This window comes from Lagenorhynchus albirostris, chromosome 8, assembly GCF_949774975.1.
Source record: "Lagenorhynchus albirostris chromosome 8, mLagAlb1.1, whole genome shotgun sequence".
Lineage (NCBI taxonomy): Eukaryota > Metazoa > Chordata > Mammalia > Artiodactyla > Delphinidae > Lagenorhynchus > Lagenorhynchus albirostris.
The window spans coordinates 26186270-26208973 of NC_083102.1; the positions used below are offsets into that span (position 1 = coordinate 26186270).

At 32.7% G+C, this 22704-nt stretch overlaps 1 protein-coding gene across 2 annotated transcripts in view; it reads left to right on the forward strand.

The window, feature by feature from the left end:
• POT1 (protection of telomeres 1) overlaps positions 1–22704 on the forward strand; it is a 79478-nt gene extending 56774 nt beyond the window's left edge. For both annotated transcript variants that reach the window (XM_060156769.1, XM_060156768.1), the window contains exons 11-19: positions 286–374; positions 4758–4814; positions 6652–6808; positions 8561–8766; positions 11898–12033; positions 15359–15447; positions 17255–17346; positions 18900–19005; positions 20769–22704. In XM_060156769.1, coding sequence (XP_060012752.1) covers positions 286–374; positions 4758–4814; positions 6652–6808; positions 8561–8766; positions 11898–12033; positions 15359–15447; positions 17255–17346; positions 18900–19005; positions 20769–20881 — 1045 coding nt within the window. In that variant the 3' untranslated portion in view covers positions 20882–22704. The remainder of the gene's footprint in view (positions 1–285; positions 375–4757; positions 4815–6651; positions 6809–8560; positions 8767–11897; positions 12034–15358; positions 15448–17254; positions 17347–18899; positions 19006–20768) is intronic.

Sequence of the window (22704 nt, forward strand, 5' to 3'; positions counted from 1 at the left end):
GATTGTTCTGACTTAGAATGTCATCCATTAAATACCCAGCTTATTTGCAGTATTTCATCATCCCACTGTTCTACTTGTGTCTTTCTAGACTTAGGTTTTTAAAATTTGAGGGTCTCTTGGAATCCCCTGATAATCTGTTAAAAAACTATAGTCCTCCTGAAGAATGCATACACACAGAATTTTTTATACAATTTCATTGAGCTCTTGGTTTCTTTGGGTAGAGCTAAACTGATCATTGTTTGACTTTGTTTTATGCAATTGAAAATTCTATTCTTTCAATTACAGGGTTTTAGAATCTGTAGATTTGCCAGCCAATCAGCGTTTAGAGGGTATATGTCAATCAGAACATGAGGACAGCTTTTCAAATATTTCAAGTAAGGACAGTTTTTTAATTTATTAAACTACAGTTGATTTACAATATTGTGTTAGTTTCAGGTGTACAGTGTCAGATTCTTTTCTGTTACAGGTTATTAACAAGATATTGAATATAGTTCCATGTGCTTTATAGTAAATCCTTGTTGTTCACCTATTTTATATATAGTGGTGTTTATTTATTAATCCCATGCTCCTAATGAGTAAGGATAATTTTTAATATTGCCAGTTTAATTTCTGCTAAGTAAAATGACTTTATCAACATAAATTCTTTTTTAATATCTTCCTATCTCTATTTTTTTGTTGTTGTTAAATCCATATTCATTGTAAAGAAACATGCTAAATCTTTATCAGTGTCCTGTGCAAAGGTAAACGTTACTCCTCCCTTACCTGTATAGTTACATTTTCAAATTGCGGTGGTAGGGATTACTTGATTTGTGATATATGTAGTGTTAATGTGTTTATATATGAATTTATTATAAATCTGTATTTATTTCCTAGTAAACTCTTTTGCTCATCAGTTTCTAAAAGGAACAAAGGTTGTTTTTGCTGCTTTATTTCAAATAGCCCAAGTATTTTTTGATTATACATATCTTAGAGTTCCCAGTTTTATTGAGTTAAGTACCTAATTACAAAATGTTAACAAACAATTGGTTGTGTATTTATATTATTGCCTACCTGAACAGGTGACTATTCAAATCTAAATTTTAAAACACTCAATCTGTAAGATTTTTTTCTTTACCATTTTGTGTCAGTATTTGCTTATACATTCTGACACCTAGAATCTATGTCATGTTTCTATCCCCTATATTTTTTTTACAACCTAACTCCTTCCCTACTATGATCTATGAGTATTTACTCTCTTTCTGTATCAGTAATGATAAGCATTAAAATTAACATGTGTGGCTTGATAGGCACTTAGTCAGTGCCTACAGCCATTATTATTTAATCCTAACAGCACTCCTATGAGGTTGATATTATTCTTCCCTTTTATAGAAAGGAAACTGAGGCTTTGAGTGATGGGAGTCATATAATTTGTCCAGGGTCACTTAGCTATTAACTGATGGCAAAGTCAGTCAGATTCAAATGCAGGCTATTTGATTTTTTTGTACATATTTATTTCTTCATTTTCTCTGCCTTAGAATTATTCATATTTCCTAGCACGCTGGTGATAGCATTTTGGCCTAATCTGTGATTATTTAAGCTGCCATTAGGAGGCCAGTTTACTTCAATTGACAATCATTTGGAGACAGTATTAATTTGTAATTATACTTTTTGAAATCCCTTTTCTCCTTTTAAAAGGTTTTTCTAATCGTTTTTAAATTACAAAAGTAGTACATGTGACAGTATCAAGGTACGTAGCCTTCCCATGCCTTTATGCCCACTCGCTGAGGTAAAGTTAACAGTTTAGTGTGATTTCTTCAAAATCAACATGTTTATATGAATATATATACTTCTACATAAACAGATACGAGTTTTCCCTCTGTTTAAAAGTTTTACAAAAATGGGTACTAAACGATACTAGACTAGCTGCTTTATTTAACAGTGTATCACAGACCTCTTTCTGGGGTAATTCATATAGCTCAAACTCATTCTTTTAATAGTTACATTATATTTTATATGAATCTAACATTATTAATTAAGCCATTTTCCATTTGATAGACATTCAGGTTGTTTCCAGTTTCTTACTCTTACAAATACTTCTTTAATAAACACCCTTGAACAATTGTACTTTCATGCTTATTGTTTCTCTAAAATAAACTTCTAAAGGTGGGGTTGAAGGATCAAAGAGTAAGCACATCTGTTATTTTCATAAATGATGCCAGATTATATGCCAAAATGTCATAGGATCCATATGCAAATAACAGTGTGGGAGAATGTCCTTTCCTCACACTCTCAGTGGTATTGGCCGTTGACACTATAAGTAATTTTTTGACAATTTGGTAGGTATAAGGTGATATCTTATTTATTTTTTCTGAGTACATGGAAACTTAAAAATCTTATTACGTATATATTGGCCCTTTTTACTCCTTCTTTGAATTGTCTGCTCTTACCCTATACCTGATTTGCTGTCGGATTCTTTATTTTTTGTCTTATCAGTTTTGTGGGAGATTGTTGTATATATTTTGCAATATTTTCTCTATTTTCTTATTATTTAACTTCATGCAGAATGGCAGATATTAAGTAATCAGATTCTTTGAAATTATACTTCGCTCGCTTAAGGTTCTCTTGCCATGGATTCTTATGCCATTTATTAGTGATGTTGAGGAAGATGGACAAGTAATACATATGTTTGTATATGATGCCACATACAATAAATTATAAAAATATAACATACTGTTATATATAATAGAATGTAGTAAGCTAAAGTAGTTGCAAAATATGGATACTTTTTAAAGTGTTAAATTCTTCATTTTGGAAAGCATTATTAAAACTTACTGCTATGGAAATTGAGTTATTTGTAGTGAGGTGGATGGACCTAGAGTCTATCAAACAGAGTGAAATAAGTCAGAAAGAGAAAAACAAATACCGTATGCTAACACATATATATGGAATGTAAATTTAAAAAAAAAAAGGTTCTGAAGAACCTAGGGGCAGGACAGGAAGAAAGACACAGACGTAGAGAATGGACTTGAGGACATGGGGAGGGAGAAGGGTAAGCTGGGACAAAGTGAGAGTGTGGCATGGACTTATATATACTACCAAATGTAAAATAGACAGCTAGTGGGAAGCAGCCGCATAGCACAGGGAGATCAGCTAGGTGCTTTGTGACCACCTAGAGGGGTGGGATAGGGAGGGTGGGAGGGAGATGCAAGAGGGAGGAGATATGGGGATATATGTATATGTATAGCTGATTCACTTTGTTATAAAGCAGAAAGTAACACACCATTGTAAAGCAACTATACTCCAATAAAGATGTTAAAAAAAAAAAGACTTATTGCTATGATCACTACTTTTGCTTTTTTTGTTAAAGTAAAATCATATTTTATGGTATTCATCAAGTCATCCTATTAAGTTTGGTAAATATATTATTTTATCCACCTATCCCTTTATTCCCTTCAATGTATTTTTTCAACATAAGAAAAATTTTCGAACACACAGAAAAGTTGAAACAATTGTATAGTCAACACTCATATACCCACCATCCGATTCTCTAGTTAACATGTTATTCTCTTTGCTGTGTCATTTATCTCTTTTTTAATGCATCAATCCAGTTTATTTTTTGATGCATTTCAAAGTAATTTGCAGACATAAGTACATCTCCTAAACACTTCAATGAATGAACATCATTATCTAGAGTTAAATATTTGTTTAGAATTCTCTTTTATTTTTGAGGTAAATTATATTCAATGAAATGGGCAACCTAGGTGTATCATTTCATGAGTTTTGGCTAACACATAAACTGCAAAACCTAAGTCCCTCTTAAAATCAAGACCATTACCTTTTTGCAGAAATCTCCCTCGTGCTCTTTCCCAGTCAATCCTCACCCCCATCCCTACCCCAGAAGTCCTGATTTTTTCCACCATAGATTAATTGTGCCTGTTCTAGAACTTCAGATAAATGCAATAACATGTTATGTACTCTTGTACATACTATTTGTTTTTGAGATTCATCCATGTTGCATATATCAGTGGTTTATTCCTTTTTAATGCTTAGTATTATGGTGTGACATAGACATTTTTGAAAATATGAATTTCCAGTTGCAGCACCATTTTTTTTTTAAAGATGGCTTTGGTGTCTTTGTCAAAAATCAAATGAGTATAAATGTGGATTTACTGCTGAGCTTTGTGTTCAGTACTTAGTAGTGTGGTGTGAAGTAAGCATTTTTTTTTCCTCATACTAATTTCCAGTTGTTGCAGAACCATTTTTTGAAAAGCGTTTTGCTTTCCATTTGGATTGCTTTGCTGCCTTTATCAAAAATCAAATGACCATGTAAATGTGGGTGTATTTCTGGACTTTCTATTTAATTCTGATAATATTATTTGTCATTCTTTATTCAGTACCATATTCTTTTGTTTACTATAGCTTTATAGTAAATCTTGAAGTCATATAGTATAAGTCCTCCAATTTTGTTCTTTTTCAAGATTAGATTCTAGATTCTTTGCCATTTCCACTTAAGTGATAGAATCTGCTTTTCTATAATAAAGCCTATGCAATTTTGATTAGGATTTTATTGAATCTACAGATCTATTGGGAAGAATGTCAGTTCCTAACAATATTGAACCTTCCAATCCATGAACAAATGACATGAATCCATAAACAAATATCACCATTTGTTTAGATTTTCTTCAGTTTCTCTCAGTAATGTTTTATAGTTTTCAATGCCACATTGAGCTTTTAATGGATTTTAAAACTGTAATTCCTCTTTCTTTTTTTCCTGATAGGCTCTGGATCAGTATCACTATATGAGTTAGAAAGATGTCAACAACTGTCAGCTACAAGTAAGACCATTTTCATTTTTGTATTATGGGCACAAGAGTGAGTATTATGAAGTCTGTCCTTATACTTATCTATCCACGAGGGCAAAAACATATCCGTGTTAATTTTAATCAATTCACACTATGTATTTAGTGTTGTGTCCATAAAGGAGTTCCTTAAAATATGCCCCAAAACTTTAATGTAAGCAATGATAGTTAATCTATCAGATACCCACCTTCTGATACTTCAGCTAAGATTTAAAAAAAAATTAACTATTTCTAAGCACAAGTCTATTAAATAAAATTCTGTAATATACTATTATAAAGATATGAGTTTCTCATTATTGGAGAAAGGACGTATAATTATGAAATGGGCTAGAAGAAAGAAGCTGTGGTATTGTATTAGAATTGGAGGTGTCAGTATGTACTCATGGTTTTAGAGACAGATACAGAAATAGATATATGGGTGTTTGTATATATGTATTCACTCACATATACATTCATACACATGCAGGTGCACGTGTATAAGTATAGGTATGAACATGTGTGCATATGTGCCCGAGCTCTGTTGATGAAAGGGCATAAAAACAAGGACACCCAGTAGCAATGAGTACACCTAGTGCACAGATCTTAGTTTATAAGTAATATCCCCAATCGGGGCTTCTTGGAGAAATAGCAGATTCCAGGGTTGGGACAAGAGAATTATAAGGTGATTCTGGAACATCTTGTTGTGCCAGAAAGTAGAGAATTTCTCAGGTTAATGGTGGCAGATGTCAAATCTCATACAATTTGAGTATCAAAATAAAAATTACTAGTGATGGCATAGAACTGATTGAATAAAGTAGGAATCTATTAGTCCATATGGATAGTAAATAAATGAACAAAACAAATAAATAAATGAGGTTGAATGGAAAACTGGTATTTAAAATAGAATGGCAGCAGATAAATGTAAAGAATAATGAAGTTAGAGAAAAATCACCATTTTTCAATCATGATAGTAATTATTTAGTTGCTAATCGTCAATGGATCTTAAACTAGCAGGATCCTAAATGTTTAATGAAATTGGGATATTTATATTTTATCAAATACTTTCTTATTAGTTATAAAGGGAGAAATAATAAGTTTATAGTGGAGAAACCTGCTGAACACCAGCTTAATCAGCTGAGCAAAGTTAACATACCCAGGAATGAAAACGCTGATATCATGTGCCTTTTGATGTCATGCAATGAGAAGGCCACAATATCACTTACACAGTAGTATTCCTACCAAAAATGTGTAATTGGTATCTGATCATGAGAAAAACCAGACACACCCAAATAAATGGCCTCTACTCCTCAAATATATTAGCGTCCTGAAAGACAAAGAAGAGCTGAGGAACCATTCTCTACATTGAAGGACTCCAAAGAGACAGGAAAAATAAATGCTACACATGGTTCAGGATTGGGTCCTAGATCTGAAGATAAAATGCTAAATAAGAGCATTATGGGGATAGTTGGAGAAATTTGAATAATGTCTGTTGATTCCGTGATAATCAGTGTTAAGTGTTCTGATGTTGAAAATTACATTGTAATATGTTAATGAAATTGCTTGTTCTTGTGAAATACATACTGAAGTACTTAGGGAAAAAGGGACAAAATATATGGAAGTTACTATCACGTGTCTGCAAGGTTTATGTATATATGGAGAGATGGAGATAATGACAGTTGGAGATGATGATAAATGTGGCAAAATGTTACCAAAATTGACAATTAATACAACTTAATTGGATTTGATTGTGTATGTTTGTTTCACGGGGATTCATGCCATGAATATACTTATATCCTTGCAGATTTCTCTAACTTAATTCAAAAATTCTTTATAGTACTTACGGATCATCAGTATTTGGAGAAAACCCCACTGTGTGCTATTTTGAAACAAAAAGCTCCTCAACAATATCGTATCCGAGCAAAATTGAGGTCATATAAGCCCAGAAGACTCTTTCAGTCTGTTAAACTTTATTGTCCTAAGTGTCATTCACTGTAAGTATTTTCCATAACAAAACCAAAGTTTTCATTTCATGAAATTTGTGTATATATGTTTTCTTATGTGTCAGTTTAAGTCCTGACAATGAGTAAATTGTGATTTTAATGTATTGTATTTTGAAAGAATGGTAATCTTTTTAAGAGAAAACACTAATTCTTAGAAAATAAATCCTTTTGATGTTTCTTAGTAATAGTAAATAAAAGTAGTTGCTGTTTTCAGATCTGAAATTCAATTTAGTAGCTCTGATAAATGCAAACAAATAATAACTGTGAAAAGCTGTATAGCACAGGGAACTCAGCTGGGTTCTCTGTGATGGCCTAGTTGGGTGGGATGGGGCCGAGGGGAGGTCAAAGAGGGAGGGGATGTGTGTATGCATATGGCTGATTCACTTTGCTGTGCAGCAGAAACTAACACAACTTTGTAAAGCAATTATACTCCAATAAATAAATAAATAAATAAATATAATAATTTAAAAAAAGAAAATATTTGGGGGGGGCTTTCTCATTTGTCACAAAAAAATCTTGAAAGTAAACCATTGTTAGCTAAAATCCTTAAATAGAAAAGATTTCTGGTTAGTTGAAATTCCTAATTAAGTGTTAAGAGAAAGCCTTGTTGGAAATATTCCTGTCCTGCTTAATAACTACCACACAGTGGACATAATTTGAACTTTTGTTGTTGATTAAGGATTTCTCAGTTCCTCAAAAGGTTTATTCTAAACATCAATTATTTTGTAAATAAGTAAATAAATTTATAAGACATTAGAATGAATATGTACTTACTAACTCAAGACATATTCTGAAAATTATTTTTAATCCCTCTTTTATGCAATTTGACTGTCTTCCCTCTATATATGTAACATGAACATGTATATACATCTCCATTATATTTATGTGTGTGTACATTGTGTGTGTGCTGTGTACACTAATGTACATATATTTTCCCCTTCACAATCTAAGTATAATACTGTTTGTGGAGATTTTTGATCATCAGATCTCCTTATACAAAACAGGGGACCATCTTCTACCCATTTTGGCTTGAAATGGTAGTTGGAATTAAAATATAAGTACAGATTTTAGATAGTCTTGAAGTATTATCAAATTATAGTTCGTAAGATTCTGTAAAAATCATATAGCTTTGCCAAACAAAACCACCCTCTATGATAATATTTTTAACAAATAGGGAAATCATCTTAGAAACGTTAAGAGGTTTTACCTAAATTTACACAGCTGATTGGTGACAGAACCAAGACAAGGAAATAGACCTTTTGATTCTAGATTATGCGATTTCTACTGTATCATATTTTACCATATGACTTTTGAAAATTATATTCTAGATTAAAAGGAATCAAATGGAATATTGGTTTGCAAAGTAGGTACCCTATGAAAGTGATATTACTTAAGTGGTAAGTGGATATTTAGCTGGAGTGAAGACGGGGCTCCTGCTGGGAAGTTTAGCATTCCTTACAGAGGAGAACAGTTTGGTGCTAGAAATAATGGTGTCACAAAACCAGGCAAGGAAATTGCTGGTGGTTAATGTAATTATGATATGGATCTAATTAGCCATAAAATGTCATCAAATATCTTTCTATTGAATGAGCCATGTAATCTGCAGAGTGTTATCTCCATGTTTTAAAATAAGTAGCTGGTTCATAAGCATATAAACAATTTTTTTATTGGATAGTTTGTTAAATTTGAATTTCCAAGCTTATACCAATTGTTTTTGTATTATTTCATTGTCAATGATTTTAGGCAAGAAGTTCCACATGAGGGTGATTTGGATATAATTTTGCAAGAGGGTGCAACCAAAACCCCAGATAGCAAACTACAAAATACATCATTATATGATTCAAATATCTGGACCACTAAAGATCAAGGAGAACGAAAAGTAGCTGTTCATTTTGTGAAAAATAATGGTATTCTCCCACTTTCAAATGACTGTCTAATTTTGATAGAAGGTATGATATTTAAGTTGCTGTTCTATTAGAATATAGCTTTTGCTTATGTGTTTCTCTGATTGATTATTGTTAAATATATTTTAGGGGCAACCTGGGACATGTAAAGTCAAAATACTGTTAATTTAAATTTCAAATAATGTAATATATATAGCAACTAGATTCAAATACATACATATACACATATATATGTAAATTTATCTGAATGACATTTTGAAATTACACATTAAACTCAAGTGTTTGCATTTGTCCATCTTGTTGGATTCCTACATGTCATCTTAATGAGACCCAAGGTGACTGCTGAGCTGAATAATAATCAAGAAGCTGCTTGTTATGTATAGTTGCTGTTATCTTGGCCTCTGGATGTCACTCTTGTTTCATAAAAATAGAGTGAAAGTCATCTATTGATAGTTAAATCAAGTAACGATAACCTGACATATTTTAAGAGAATGAAACTTTGAGTCAAATTTAATTCTGCATTTCTTTTATACTTTTGTCTTATTTTTATCTAATATTTATCTAATAATCCATAATAAAAGGGGACCATCATCTTTAATTTGCATTAGAGAAATCTTTCATTTTGTGAATGAACTGATCTTTCTTACAATGGATTATGATCATTTTTATTCCTGGCATTTTTCTGTTTATAAAAGTAACACATAATCATTTTAGAAAATAATGTATATATGTGAATACACATGTATATAAACATTGATATTATTTTTATGAACATCACTTGTTTTAATACATTTATAGCATACCAGAAACTAATTAATTTAATCATCACAACAATCCTGTGAAGTTGGTACTATTATAAGCTGTTTTTTATACATGAGAAAACTGAACCACAGAGGAGATAAATGTCTTCCCTAGTAGTGGGTGGTGAAACTGAATTGCTTCCAGTTTTTTACATAGCAACTCTGTGATGAACTTTATCTCCCGCCTGAAGTGTATTTGGGCACAAGGAATTAAGTGAATGTTGCCCAATTACTTTCTAGTAAAGTTATCATAATGTGCACATGCTTTAGCAGCATGTGAGATTATCTGTTCACCTACCCTCCTCCTAATATACTAGCTTTAAAAAATTTGGCCATTTTGATGAGTGAGATGTGACATTTTATTCCATTAGCAGTATTTTAATCTGTACCAGGAGATAGATGTAAAAACAGAAGGACAAAGACACACACACACACATACATATGGGGTAAATCTATTTATATGGCCTAAAAATAAAACAAAGCTGTGATCCCATCAGGCTTTATTAGAACTGTCCTTGTAGGGCCAACTCAGAGGATGTCAAGTATGCCTTCGGCTCCTTCTGTGCTTTGCTGCCTCCCACAGAATTCTGTGCTGAAGCCATGTTGGCCTTGACAGTCCAAAGGAAGCTTGAATAAAGAAGTCCCCTTAGTTCCTGATCCTATCTTTAAAATTACCAGTCAACCCTCAAGCTTTCAGTCTCACCTCCTATCGCAGGTCCCATCCCACCCTCTAGCCATATTGAACTGGTGATAATTCCTAAACCTAGTATATTCCTCTGGGCCTCTTTGCCATTCTGTCACTGTTCTGAGAAATTCTGCTCTAATACGTCTTCAGAAGTAAACTCAATAACTCCCTTTATTCAGCAATTCATATAAAATATTTAACAAACACCTACATGCATCAAGCACTTTTCTGATTTATCAGGCAGATTTGAGTGGTTCTTACTGCATGCTGTATGAACTTCTAGTAGAGCACTTCTTATATTATATTTGTCTTTTATCTGTTTGTAGATTTGTTTATTTATTAGAATGTAAATTCCCCAAGGTCAGAATACATGTTCTTTTAATCTATGTATCTTCAGCACCTAGAGTAGTAAACCTGGCATGTAACTGGCTCTCAGTAAATATTTATTGAATATATAAGTACATCCAAAGTGGTAACAGTTTACCTTACAGAGCCTTTTTAAAAAGTCAAATGAAAGTGTTTGTGAAAGCACTTTAAAAGGGTTTCATCAAAATGTAAGCTATTTTTATTTTATCATATTTCTGAGTATTGTAACTCTAAGCATAGGCTAAGATCTAACTGTAGGATGACACAGCAAACCTGTGGTTTCCAGCTATCACAGAGCTGAGGGAAGAGGTATGGGAGCTGGGCAAGTTAAAATGCCATGAACCTTGCTGTTCTTATAAGATTTATCCACTTTTTTTGAATAAACACTCCTTGGATTGTTGCAAGCCTTTGGTTAATTTCTAGAGTTCTGAAAAAGTTGAATTTGACAATTTTTGCCAGTTGTTTTTGCTATTATGGAGAAGTGTATTTTTGGACGTCCTTACTCTGCTATGCCAGAAATGCTTCCTCCTCACAATTGAATTTTAACATTACAAATTTTACACAAATTTTAGGAAATACTCAGAAGTATTTTTATAAACCATATTCTCTTTCCCTGGAGAGGAAGAATTATCAATCTAAGTGAAAAATACACCAGAAAAGGTACCGGGGGGTTTGAGTAATCAGAGATAATGCTGCCTTTTAATAATTGTGCACCGTTGAGCATACTCTTTCTTCTCCGCCAACATGATGGTTTTAATACCCACCCTGTCGTAGCATTAGGGTAAGTAAGTGTGATGGTTTCCATAGGAAAAATGAATAAACACTCTACAGGAATTCCTATTACATAAACTGTTTGCATCTATATTTAAATTCAGTGTTAAACTGAAAAGATTTATTTCAAACTCAAGACCAAAGTTGTCTAGACATTAGTAGTATATAGCAAATTTAATAATGGGAATCCTGTCATATTTTGACTCTCAACTTCATTCTTTTTAGATCATTTGAACCAAAGTATTCCTGGCATAAAGAGCAATTTGTATAAATTTTAAAAGTTCATATTTCACAAACCTTATATTTTGCTCAAATCTCAGCATTTTTGCTCAGTGTTTTCTTTAATCAATGAATAGGATCCTAAGCTTACAAATTATTATTTTTAACAATAAATGTATAAGTGCATTAAATCTCTTAAATTCATGGTATTTGTTGTCTTTTTCTGTCAATCCCCTTAGTCCTTTACTGTTGATCATGTGTTACTTAATAAGTACCCCAGTTTGCTTACTTTATATTTGTACTACTTTAAGGGTTTATTTGTTCTCTTTTAATAGGAGGTACACTTAATGAAATCTGCAAACTCTCAAACAAGTTTCATAGTGTAATTCCTGTGAGATCTGGCCATGAAGACCTGGAAGTCCTTGACCTTTCAGCACCATTCCTTATACAAGGAAAAATACATCACTATGGGTATGTCTTCAATAATGGGAATTTTTAGTTTTATTTATTACTTTATTCCACTTGTTACTATATATTCAGTGGATACTTATTTAGTACCAATTTATAGGTACTAGATTTTTTGGCATATATCTATTCTTTGGATACCATATATATTGAGTGCCTACAGTATGCTAAGTTTAAGGCTGTCCCAAAGGCTAATATTCATTTGCTTTCTTTCATAACAATTTAGATATTAGTTACAGAGAAAGTTCAAAGCTGTATCCTAGTAAAAGTTAAGTGATTGAATTCCAGAATTTTTGTGCCACAAAGTTATAAATGAGTTGCCACTGAGAAACTGGAAGATATCAGAATACATTAGGAGCTACAAACAGATGTCTAGATTTGGAAGGAGGCAATATAGATAGAATCTCTGTTTCCACTTGATGAAACAAGCACCCTGGAAGTGCTCTGCTTTGAGAAACCTTGGATTATAGAATATTTTCTGCTTTATTGGAAAATACCAAATTGTTTTTCTAATGATTGTAACATTTTATGGTCCAATCAGCAGTGTGTAAAAATTTGTTTACCCCGGGTTAGCTCTTGGTGTTAGTCTAACTTGTAATTTTGTTAGACTGCTGAGCATCAAATAGTATCTATGTTGTTTTTGTTTGCATTTCCTAGATGACTGGGTAGTTTAAACAAGTCTCATGTTTATTGGCTATTTAGGTTTTCTCTTCTGTGAATTCCATATTCACATTTTTCTATTCAATTACTGGTCTCTGTTTTGGTTCTTGTGTGTGTGTTTAGATGATTGTAAAAATTCTTTCTATATGAGAGATACTAAACATTTGTCAGTTATGTGCATTTCATCAAACTTCTAGTCCTGTACTTTTTAACTCTATGCTTCCTTATGTTTTACAGATTTTTAAAATATTAATATAGTCATATTTGCCAAAATGTTTGACAAGACATAGTTTTTGCAAAACTTTACTTAGATTTCTGGATCTGATGCTTTTTTAATGGAACAGAAACTAATGCTTCAGTTTCTTACTAGTTACACATCTTTTAAGGATTTCTGTTTCTTCTTGCATCTACTTTATTAATGAAAGTTTTCTAGAGAAGTATTTCATTTATCTTTTAAATTTAAATTTATTGAGATAAAATAATTCATAGTACTTTCTGATGATTTTTAAATCTCCTCTTCATCTGTTCTTGAATCCACTTCATATTATTTGCTCCTTTTTTTCCCTTGGACTTTTTTGCCAAAGCAACTAGCTTTTGTTTTTGTTGATGCTCTCTATTTTTTTTATTATTGTTCTTAACTTTATTTTCTTCCTTTACTTTCTATAGGTTTCCTTGGTATTTCTTTTTTGTAATGTTTTTAATTGAATGTTTACCTCACTTAATTCATTATTTTTAATATGTTTTTAAATATTTGTATTTAAGTCTGTAATATACCTCCTGAGAAAATAGCCATAGCTTTAACCGAAGATTTGATATGTAGTGTTTTTCTTGTCACTTCTCAATGTTTCGCAATTCCTATTATGATTTCTTTGGCCCATGAATTACTTCACTGTGTATTTTAAATTTTTCCACACACTCATTTTAGGTGCTATGTTTTTGTTTGTATTTTAGTTAGATTACTTTTTAACCAAGTAGCGTGATGCATTTCATAATGATTCTTTGAGATTTGTTTAGTTTTGCTTTATCCTAGAATGTGTTTCTTCATAATTTGTACATATTACATAGATTTTAAAAAGAATCTGTATTCTTAAACAGTTGTGTTTAGTGTTTAATAGTGTTTAGTTATGTCCATTAGACAAGCTTGTTAATCGTATCCAAAACTTATCTTTCCTTTGTAACTTTATCTGTCTAATCACTTCTTAGAGACTGTGCTTAACGTCCTCTGTGATTGTAGTTTGTGACCTATTATTCTGTCAATGTGTGCTTTATATGTTTTGAGTCCTTTTTGCTTGCTCACTCAGGTTTGGTATTTCATCTTCTGGTGAATTCATTGTACTGTATATCCTTATGTAATGACTTCATCTTTAATCGTGATTTTTTGCTGTAAGGTTTATTTTTTTCTCGTTTTCTTATTACTATATCAGAGTTTTTTTGGTTGGTAATTGCATGGTGTATCTTATTCTCATCCCATTGCTTTTATGTATCTTTGTTGTTATATTTTAGTAGGTCTCATAAATAAATACTTATCAGTAGGTTTTAGTTGTTTTTTAATAGATGAGTTTAAAATATGTTAACTACTGAAACATTTAGGTTTTATTTCTATACTGTATTTCTTGTTGTTTTCCACTTATCATACTATTATTGTTTCTCTTCCCACCCCTTTTTTTGTTATTACTTTATTTTTTTTTCCAGTCTTCTATTGGATTAATTTATAAAAATGTTCTCATTTTTCTCCTTTTTCCTCTTTTATTACTTTGGAAGTAATGAATTCTCTAATTTATGCTTATTACTCTTAATTTTTAATTTGTATACTTGCTTTATCAATGTCTAACGTTTAATATCACAGCCTTTTTTTTTTAAGAAACTAATACTCGTCATTCAATTACCTTTTTCTGTTAAAGAAAAAACTTCTATGTATTTAAAGAATGGAAGGGGATAACATTTAATATAGTTACCCTCTGTTTTCCCCCAGATTGCAAATGAAAAGGAATCTGCATGAACTTTTTGAATGTTGATTTTTATATTTTTATCCAAGCATATTTTCTCATCATCATCTCCTAAACATTATTACATATAGTAAAAACTAAATTGCTTATACTTAAAATGTTTGTAAGTAAAGCAAAATACCTATACTAGATAATATGCAATTTTAGTGTATTATGTAATTTTAGATTGATTTGTATACAAAGGATAACTATAGTACTAGGCATCATAAACTGTGATCCTCTAAATATGTGCTAGTACTGACTTCCTTAGAATAATTTTCTCCTGTTGCTATATTTATAAAATTAAGACCTTGGCTATTCCATATTGTGCACAGAGCCATAAAATGAAAGAGTCCTTAGAGTTTGTCTCTTTAGACTTTTTGTTTTACCAGATAAGGAAATTAGCCAAATTAATTAACAATCTGCACCTGGAACCTCTCTCATTGTCAACTTAGAGTTGTTTATTCTGAACTGTACTATCTTTTTAGATTGCTTCTATTGTAAGAAGCTTATTTTTTTTAGTAATTCTGTTTGTAATATGCACATTACAATACAGGAAGTGCAGTGCTCTTTTGTTTAATAATATACTTTTTAAACTGCATGCTTGAATGACAGAAATGTTATAATAATTAAATGAGTTGTAATAATTACTTATAATAAATCATTTTTTTCTTTTATTAATTTAGATGTAAACAGTGTTCTAGTTTGAGACCAATACAGAATCTGAATTCCCTGGTTGATAAAACATCGTGGATTCCTTCTTCTGTGGCAGAAGGTAAGCTAAGTTTCTGTGTCCTGTCATTGTAACTGTCTTTGTATAACGTGATCTCACTGAGAATATTTCAGTATTTGTGGATATTGTAAAACCAGAGCAAAGGCTGAACTAAAGTTTAATTGTCCTTAAGTATAACCATTCACAGTGGTCATAATAAAAGTATAAATGTTTAAAATAATTGAAAACTTACTTTCAAGCATCTGCCAATGTTTTTCAATTATTACATTTTAATAATTTAGTAATCATAAATACAACTTGTGAATAATCTCTCCAGTTTATAGTATCTTGGGATTGAAAAGAGTTGTAGAGATAGCTATTACAACTTTTTACCCAATACAAGTCTTTAGCTGGAGCAACAAGAATCTTTTTATATCACGTTATTAACTGTGGTCATCCAGCCTTGGCTTAAAACTCTTCAGTGACTGGGGACTCATTACATTGCAAGGTAACATATCTTACTTTTTAGGTGCAGTACTTAACAGTGAGGCAAAATCTGCTTACCTGTAATTTTAACATGGGCCACATTCTGTGTACTAGAATTAAAGTACATCTGTTCCCTCTTCTATAAAGTCAACAAACTGTACATTTGAAGATAATCTGTCAAGTTTTCATTGAGTCTTTATTTCTCCAAGCAGGTACCCTCACTTCCTTTGGTACTTTCCCACATTCCTTACTATTTTATTTCTCCTCTTCAGTAAACATTCCATTTTACTAATGCTCTTCTCAAAGTTTGGTCCTCAAAGCTAGAAATAGAGCTGCAGGTGTTGGCCAATTCAGAATATGAAGAAAACCTTTATTTACCTAAGACTGGATACTGCTCCTACTTGCCTGAAAATTTTATTCTGTAGATATTTATTTGTATACTTGGTTTTGTTTCCTTTCTCTTTTAATCCAGCTATATAATACTGCTAACTCATATTTTGTTTGTGGTCCAGTGAAATTCCAGGTTACTTTTGCATGAGCTTCTTACTATGTGCTTCAGGCTTGGTCTCCTCATCCTGTACTAAATGTAGTTTTTTGTTTGCTTATATGGTCCCTCGGGGTAGGTTTTATGTTCATCCTTCTTGGTTTTAGCTCACAGTTTATGCCTATCGAGAACTTCTGAATCTTAAAAATCAATTCCTCTGTATTAGCAATTTCTCTCATGTCTGTATGCCCTAATTTATTTGTTTTAGTTGCTCCCTTTATTACTGAATATGGATTCCACAAATGGAAGACAATATTCCATTATATAAGCATATTGAATGTCTTCCATTTCCAGACACAAAGTAAGATGTTCATTTTAACCTGTAAATTTTCCTGATTTAGCATCTCTTTAATTTCTTCCTTTTTCCTCATCTTACCAAATTATGAAATCTCAGATTCTCACATCATTCAACCAGATGATATCTCTTAAAAAATAATCGATCCCTATGCTTAAAATACAAAGGAGAGAGACATGTTAAAAAAATCCTAACTATCAAACTGTATGCTTTTCTGAATTGCCTTTCATGAATTGGTTTTTATGTTTTTTTATCAAGATGAACTCAATTTAAAGATAATGCTGTATTGATATTTAATTTAAAAAAGATACTATTGCTCATGAGTCATTATCCCTATACAGGTGTAGTGTAATGTTCCAAAATTACCCTTCTAAAATTAGCTTAATATATTGGTATTAGAGAACAGAAAGGGATAAGTTTTTTTAATCTCTTGAGTTATTTTAGTAAACAAGACTAACAGGTATCTAATATCATAAAACAATTTTTTCTTTACTTTGATTAAGGCATAGGAGATTCATATGGTTTCAACTTTTTTCCTTCATTAGTACTGGGTATTGTACCTCTCCAACATGTGTTTGTGATGACATTTACTCTTGACGATGGAACAGGAGTACTGGAAGCTTACCTCATGGATTCTGTAAGTAATAGAGGTAGTGAAGATACTTCTAATTAAAAAATAGTACTTTTTAAAATTTTAATATATTTATTCATGCATACTTTGTTACTGAGGAGATTTAAGGCAACTCTGAAAAATAAATAAAAGACAAGCACATAAATCTTAAATTGTCTATGTATTTATCTCTCTTTTGATTTGACACTGTAAATCTTAATATGTGAATAATGAAAAATTGAGGAAGTTCTATTCCAGGAGCCAAAGGCAGAGGTATGGCCACCCCCTCAGGCATTATCTGTTAGCATTTCACTGGGCTTTTTAAGCCTCCACATTTTGTATTAGAGAGAATGAAATTACTCTGTTAGGGAGATAGTTATGTGTGAAGCTAGGTAGCTGTCCACAAGACCACCTTCATTTCTGACAGTACCATGTTTGGAGGTTCCCAAGACCACCCTTACTTCTGGCACCAGTTGAAATTTCAGAGGTCCCCAAGAGCACCCTTAGTTTTGATAATTCGCTAGAAGGACTCACAGAACTTATTGAAAGCTATTATGCTCACTGTTAACAATTTATTACAGCTAAAGGATATAGGTTAAAATCCTCAAGGGAAGAGGTGCATAGGGCAGAGTCCAGGAAAGTTTCTAACATGGAGCTTCCATTTGTTCTCTTCCCATAGAGTAGTGGACAGTGTTACTTTCCTGGAAATGATATGTAACAGTACACATGAGGTATTGCCAACCAGGGAAGTGCAACTGAGCCTTAGTGTCCAGAGTTTTTTTTGGAGCTTCATCATGTAGTCATGGTTGGCTGCCCATGTGACTGATCTCAATCTTCAGCCCCTCCAGTGGTCAAGTTAAAACCACATGCTCCAAACTCCCCACCCTAAATCACAATGTTAGAGTGACCCAGGGTCTCCAGGCAAAAAAGAATACTCCTATGAGGCATGACATTCCAAGGGCTTAGATTACCTCTCAGAAACCGAGGGCAAAGGCCAATGAGGTTAAATTTTTTACTACACACATTGGGAAAAATCTTGGTTAAGGTTGAGGACAGTTTTTCTCCTGCCTAAATAAATTATTTATCCATTTATTAAATAAGTATTTAATAAGCACTTACTGTATGCCAAGTGCTACTCTTTGTGATGGGGATATAGCAATGAGTGAAACAAGCAAACTCCTTTCCCTCCTGGAACTTATAAATAGGAGAGGAGAAAAAAAAATTAAATAAATATATACTATATATTAAACTCTTTTAAACTTAACACTTAGACATTGTAGGTGCTCAATACATATGCCCTCAAGAGAATAGTAAGCCTCACTGTATTCTAATCATTCTTATCATTAAGTCAGAGTGGTTTAACTTGATTTTATATATATGTATCATAGCTGTTTTTAGATTAAAGTAGTAAATCAGATTTTAGAGTTTAGACTAGCACTCTAGTTTATGAATTCTACGATACTGATATGGTGAAATAGTCGAGATTATTTTAATTAGATAATATTCAAATAATTTTGTATTGATTATAGCTTCTGAAGAAGATAAAGATCATTTCCTTGTTTCTTCATATTTTTCTTAAGGAAAAATTTTTCCAGATTCCAGCATCAGAAGTCCTAATCAAAGATGGCCTTCAGCAAATTATGGATATGATCATGGATATGTTTTGTCCTCCAGGATTAAAAATTGGTAGGCAGTAATATTTAACAATCCATTCATTCTTTTCCTTGAAATAATACCTAGCATATGGCTAAGCTATGGACTTTTAGAGGTATTAAAAACTTTGAAATCTGAATCCAAATAAATTACTAAGTGATTGTTTATACTGTATGATCTACCTACTGATGAAGATAGTGGCAGGGATAAAATAGGTATGAATCATAATTCCTGAAATGAAAAAAGTTTTTTAAAATAGTTTGAAATATTGATATAACAAGGGGGAGGCAATTTTGATCACAAGCACATTTGATATGATGCTTATGCATACAAACAGTTGAAATTAAACCAACAGGGATGAAATTTTGACAGGAAACATTTCCTATAACAAACTCATTTAGCCTGTTTAATTCATTGATAAATTGTCTATTCAATATTAACGAGTTTCAGATTTTACAAGTTTTTATTTTACTGAATATTTTTGTCAGCTTTAGTTGTTTTCTGTGTAACATTTGATTCATCAACCAGTCTTCAGGTCAAATTGTATTGATTACACCTACTGCCACTGATTTTTCCTTTTGTGGCCATTATTTCTCTTTGCATTGAAACTTGCAGATCTAAGTCATTTTAAGATAACTTGACTTCTAACAATTTTTCATCAGTAACAAATTTTACCACCTGCAGATCTAACTGTTGTCAGTTTAACGTTTATAGGTTATTTTAAGTCAGGTTTTATTTTCCCCTGGTCAGTGTTTGCATTTTATAACAATTCCAAAAAGATAGTTTTTGTATATCCATAACTAAGTCTAACTTACATACTTTTATATGATGTCAGCTTTTATTTTTGTTGGCTGCTTGGATTCTTTTGGATAAATTTCTGCAAATAAAACCGCCATATCGGGGCTTCCCTGGTGGCGCAGTGGTTGAGAGTCCGCCTGCCGATGCAGGGAACACGAGTTCGTGCCCTGGTCCGGGAGGATCCCACATGCCGCGGAGCGGCTGGGCCCGTGAGCCATGGCCGCTGAGCCTGTGTGTCCGGAGCCTGTGCTCCGCAGCGGGAGAGGCCACAACAGTGAGAGGCCCGCGTACCGCAAAAAAAAAAAAAAAAAACTGCCATATGAAAAAGCATAGGCCTGATAGGCTTTTGCTACATATGGCCAGATTGCTTTTCAAGAGCATTTTACCTGTTTATGGTTCTACCAGCAGTGTAGGAGAGTGCCTGTCTTGCTTGACCCTTGCCAATAGTGAGGACTATATTAAATGTCTTTCAAATTCAAACTTCAAGAAATGTTAACAGACTGTTCGAGAAGTTATAAACAGATTTACTGTGGTCGTGACCAAAGCTTGGCTGCCAACATTGCCTGGACACAACACCTGGTACCTGACGGGAATTTCAACTAGACAGATATAAGGGCGACCTGGTTTCTTTGCAGTCAACCAAGAAAAACAAAACGGGCAGATCAGTAAGTGATAAGCAGAAAAAAAAGAATAAAAGTTGGGAATGACGTAGATTACTACCTTTGCTATCAAATATTTTGAAAAACCCCACATTTAATGACTTTTTCCTGTTGTTGGGGAAAAATTGAAATTAGTCAGAATTGCTACAAAACAATAACATGAATCCAGTGTGTATTTGGAAGAGCAGATAATGGTAAATGTGGTGAGTGTATTTATTTACTTTTCAAGCTAAATTAAATATGTTGATTTTACTAGCTAAGCATTATGCTTAGATACATATTTCAGAGTTATCTGTTTAGTTTTGATGGTTAAATAGCATTTCTTTTTTTGATTTGTAGATGCATATCCATGGTTGGAATGCTTCATCAAGTCATATAATGTCACAAGTGGACCGGAGCAGCAAATTTGCTATCAGATTTTTGACACCACAGTTGCAGAAGATCTTATCTAATTTTGACATTCAACTTACCATAGGTAAAATGCTATAATTTTGGAAGACATTACTATTTTCTATGCGATTGCTATAAAAGACATAAGAGATTTTAGCTCTGTAGTTTTCCATTTTAACCAGTATTTAAAAATTTTTTGACAGATAGGCATTGTGTTATCCTAATGCCCTCTTATAAGTTAAAAATGTTCCTGTTGCTCAAAATATTCAGTATGATGGCTGTGAGGGATATAAAAGAGAGACATCGAATAAACAAGGACTGTGTTTTCATTTACTCTTTACTCTCCTCCTTTCGGAGAAGCTATTTTGTTACCCTACCCTAGAAGTCACTCTCCCTATTGGTTTTTCCATGTATCAGCCACTGATTTCTCTGCCATCCATCATGCCTGGTTGAGCTGCTTTTTCTGCCCTGATTTTTATATCAGCAATTTGGATGATTTTAGCATGTATATGGGATTAGGAAATGTCCTTACCTTAAATCTTCCACTCTTACTGAGCACAAGGATTTGATCTGTTTTGTTTTCATGCAAAGGGATCTGCTTGAACAAGTACTCTTGAAGAAGTGCTTGTCTGAGTGAGCTACAGTGTGCTTGAAAAGAGTGATTTGCTTTAAGTGGAAGTAGCAGAATTGCTTTCTTTGGGTGCTGACTTTGACCAATTGAGGATAAATCCATTTTTTCAGACCTGAATTATGTGCTTTGATTGCTTGTTTCTCTACATGATATTAGAAGTTATTCCATTCCTCCTCAACCTAATCAAGTGGTCAGATCTGCAATGTTAGTGACTTAGGTATGTTACCCTTTTTGTTAGGGTCTTATGTAAAATATACTTAAATTTCAGGTTGAACATTGAATGAGAAATTAACTCAGTATGATAGTCTGCTTTTTACCTGATGATATTTGTCAAATTTAAAATCATGAATATTCAGTTTTATACAAATGCTTCTGTATATTTATATATATGTAAAGATTTATGTATGTTATTTCCTGAAGACTGAGAGATACAGATCTGCCTAGTTCAATATTAGTGAAGAATAAATAAATGTACACATTTCAACTGTTTCGTTTATTTGCCCTATGTTGAGCTGAGGCATGATTTGAGGTGAAGAATCAAAGCAAGTGTGTCAATATAGCAGATATTTAGGACTGTCTACACACCAGGTACAATACTAAGTAAGCGCTTAACATGTATTTTAGTTTCAAAACAACCCATCATCCTGATAAGAAAACTAAGGTTTCACTGATAAGCTGACTTGACCAAATGCATACAATTATTAAATGCCAGTCAGCACTTGAATTCAGGTAGTCTCTGCTCAGGGGCTGCACTGTTAGCCACTTCAGGCCTCTGGAGCAAAAGCTGGTACGGGGTTTTCTGCAAGTGAATTCTCCCTTAAATATCTGAAGTAATATCACAGATAGAACCAAAAGGCTTTTCACACCTTACTGGCCAAAAGGATTGAATATCTGATTTTCTCTGCTCACAATAATTCTAAATTCAAATTCCTGAGTATATTAGCGCATCTCCAGACCTAACTACCCATCTGCCCCATCGCTGAATTATCAGCTTGTTCAAGACAATGAAAGAGACCGATGCTGCTGTTTTGGAGATGTACACTCTTGGTTCAAAACATATTCAAGGAAAAACTTTAAAGAAATGTTTTAAGAAAATTTTGGTATTGGTGGTATGCTAGGGACACAAAAGTGAGAGAGGCATTTTCACTTCCTTCGGGAAGCACCCAGTCTAGGAGAGTAAGGGTCAGAGGTGCAGGGAGTGCCACACGTGTCAGCCTGTGCTGCCAGTTAATAAAGTAAAACTATGAATTTTCA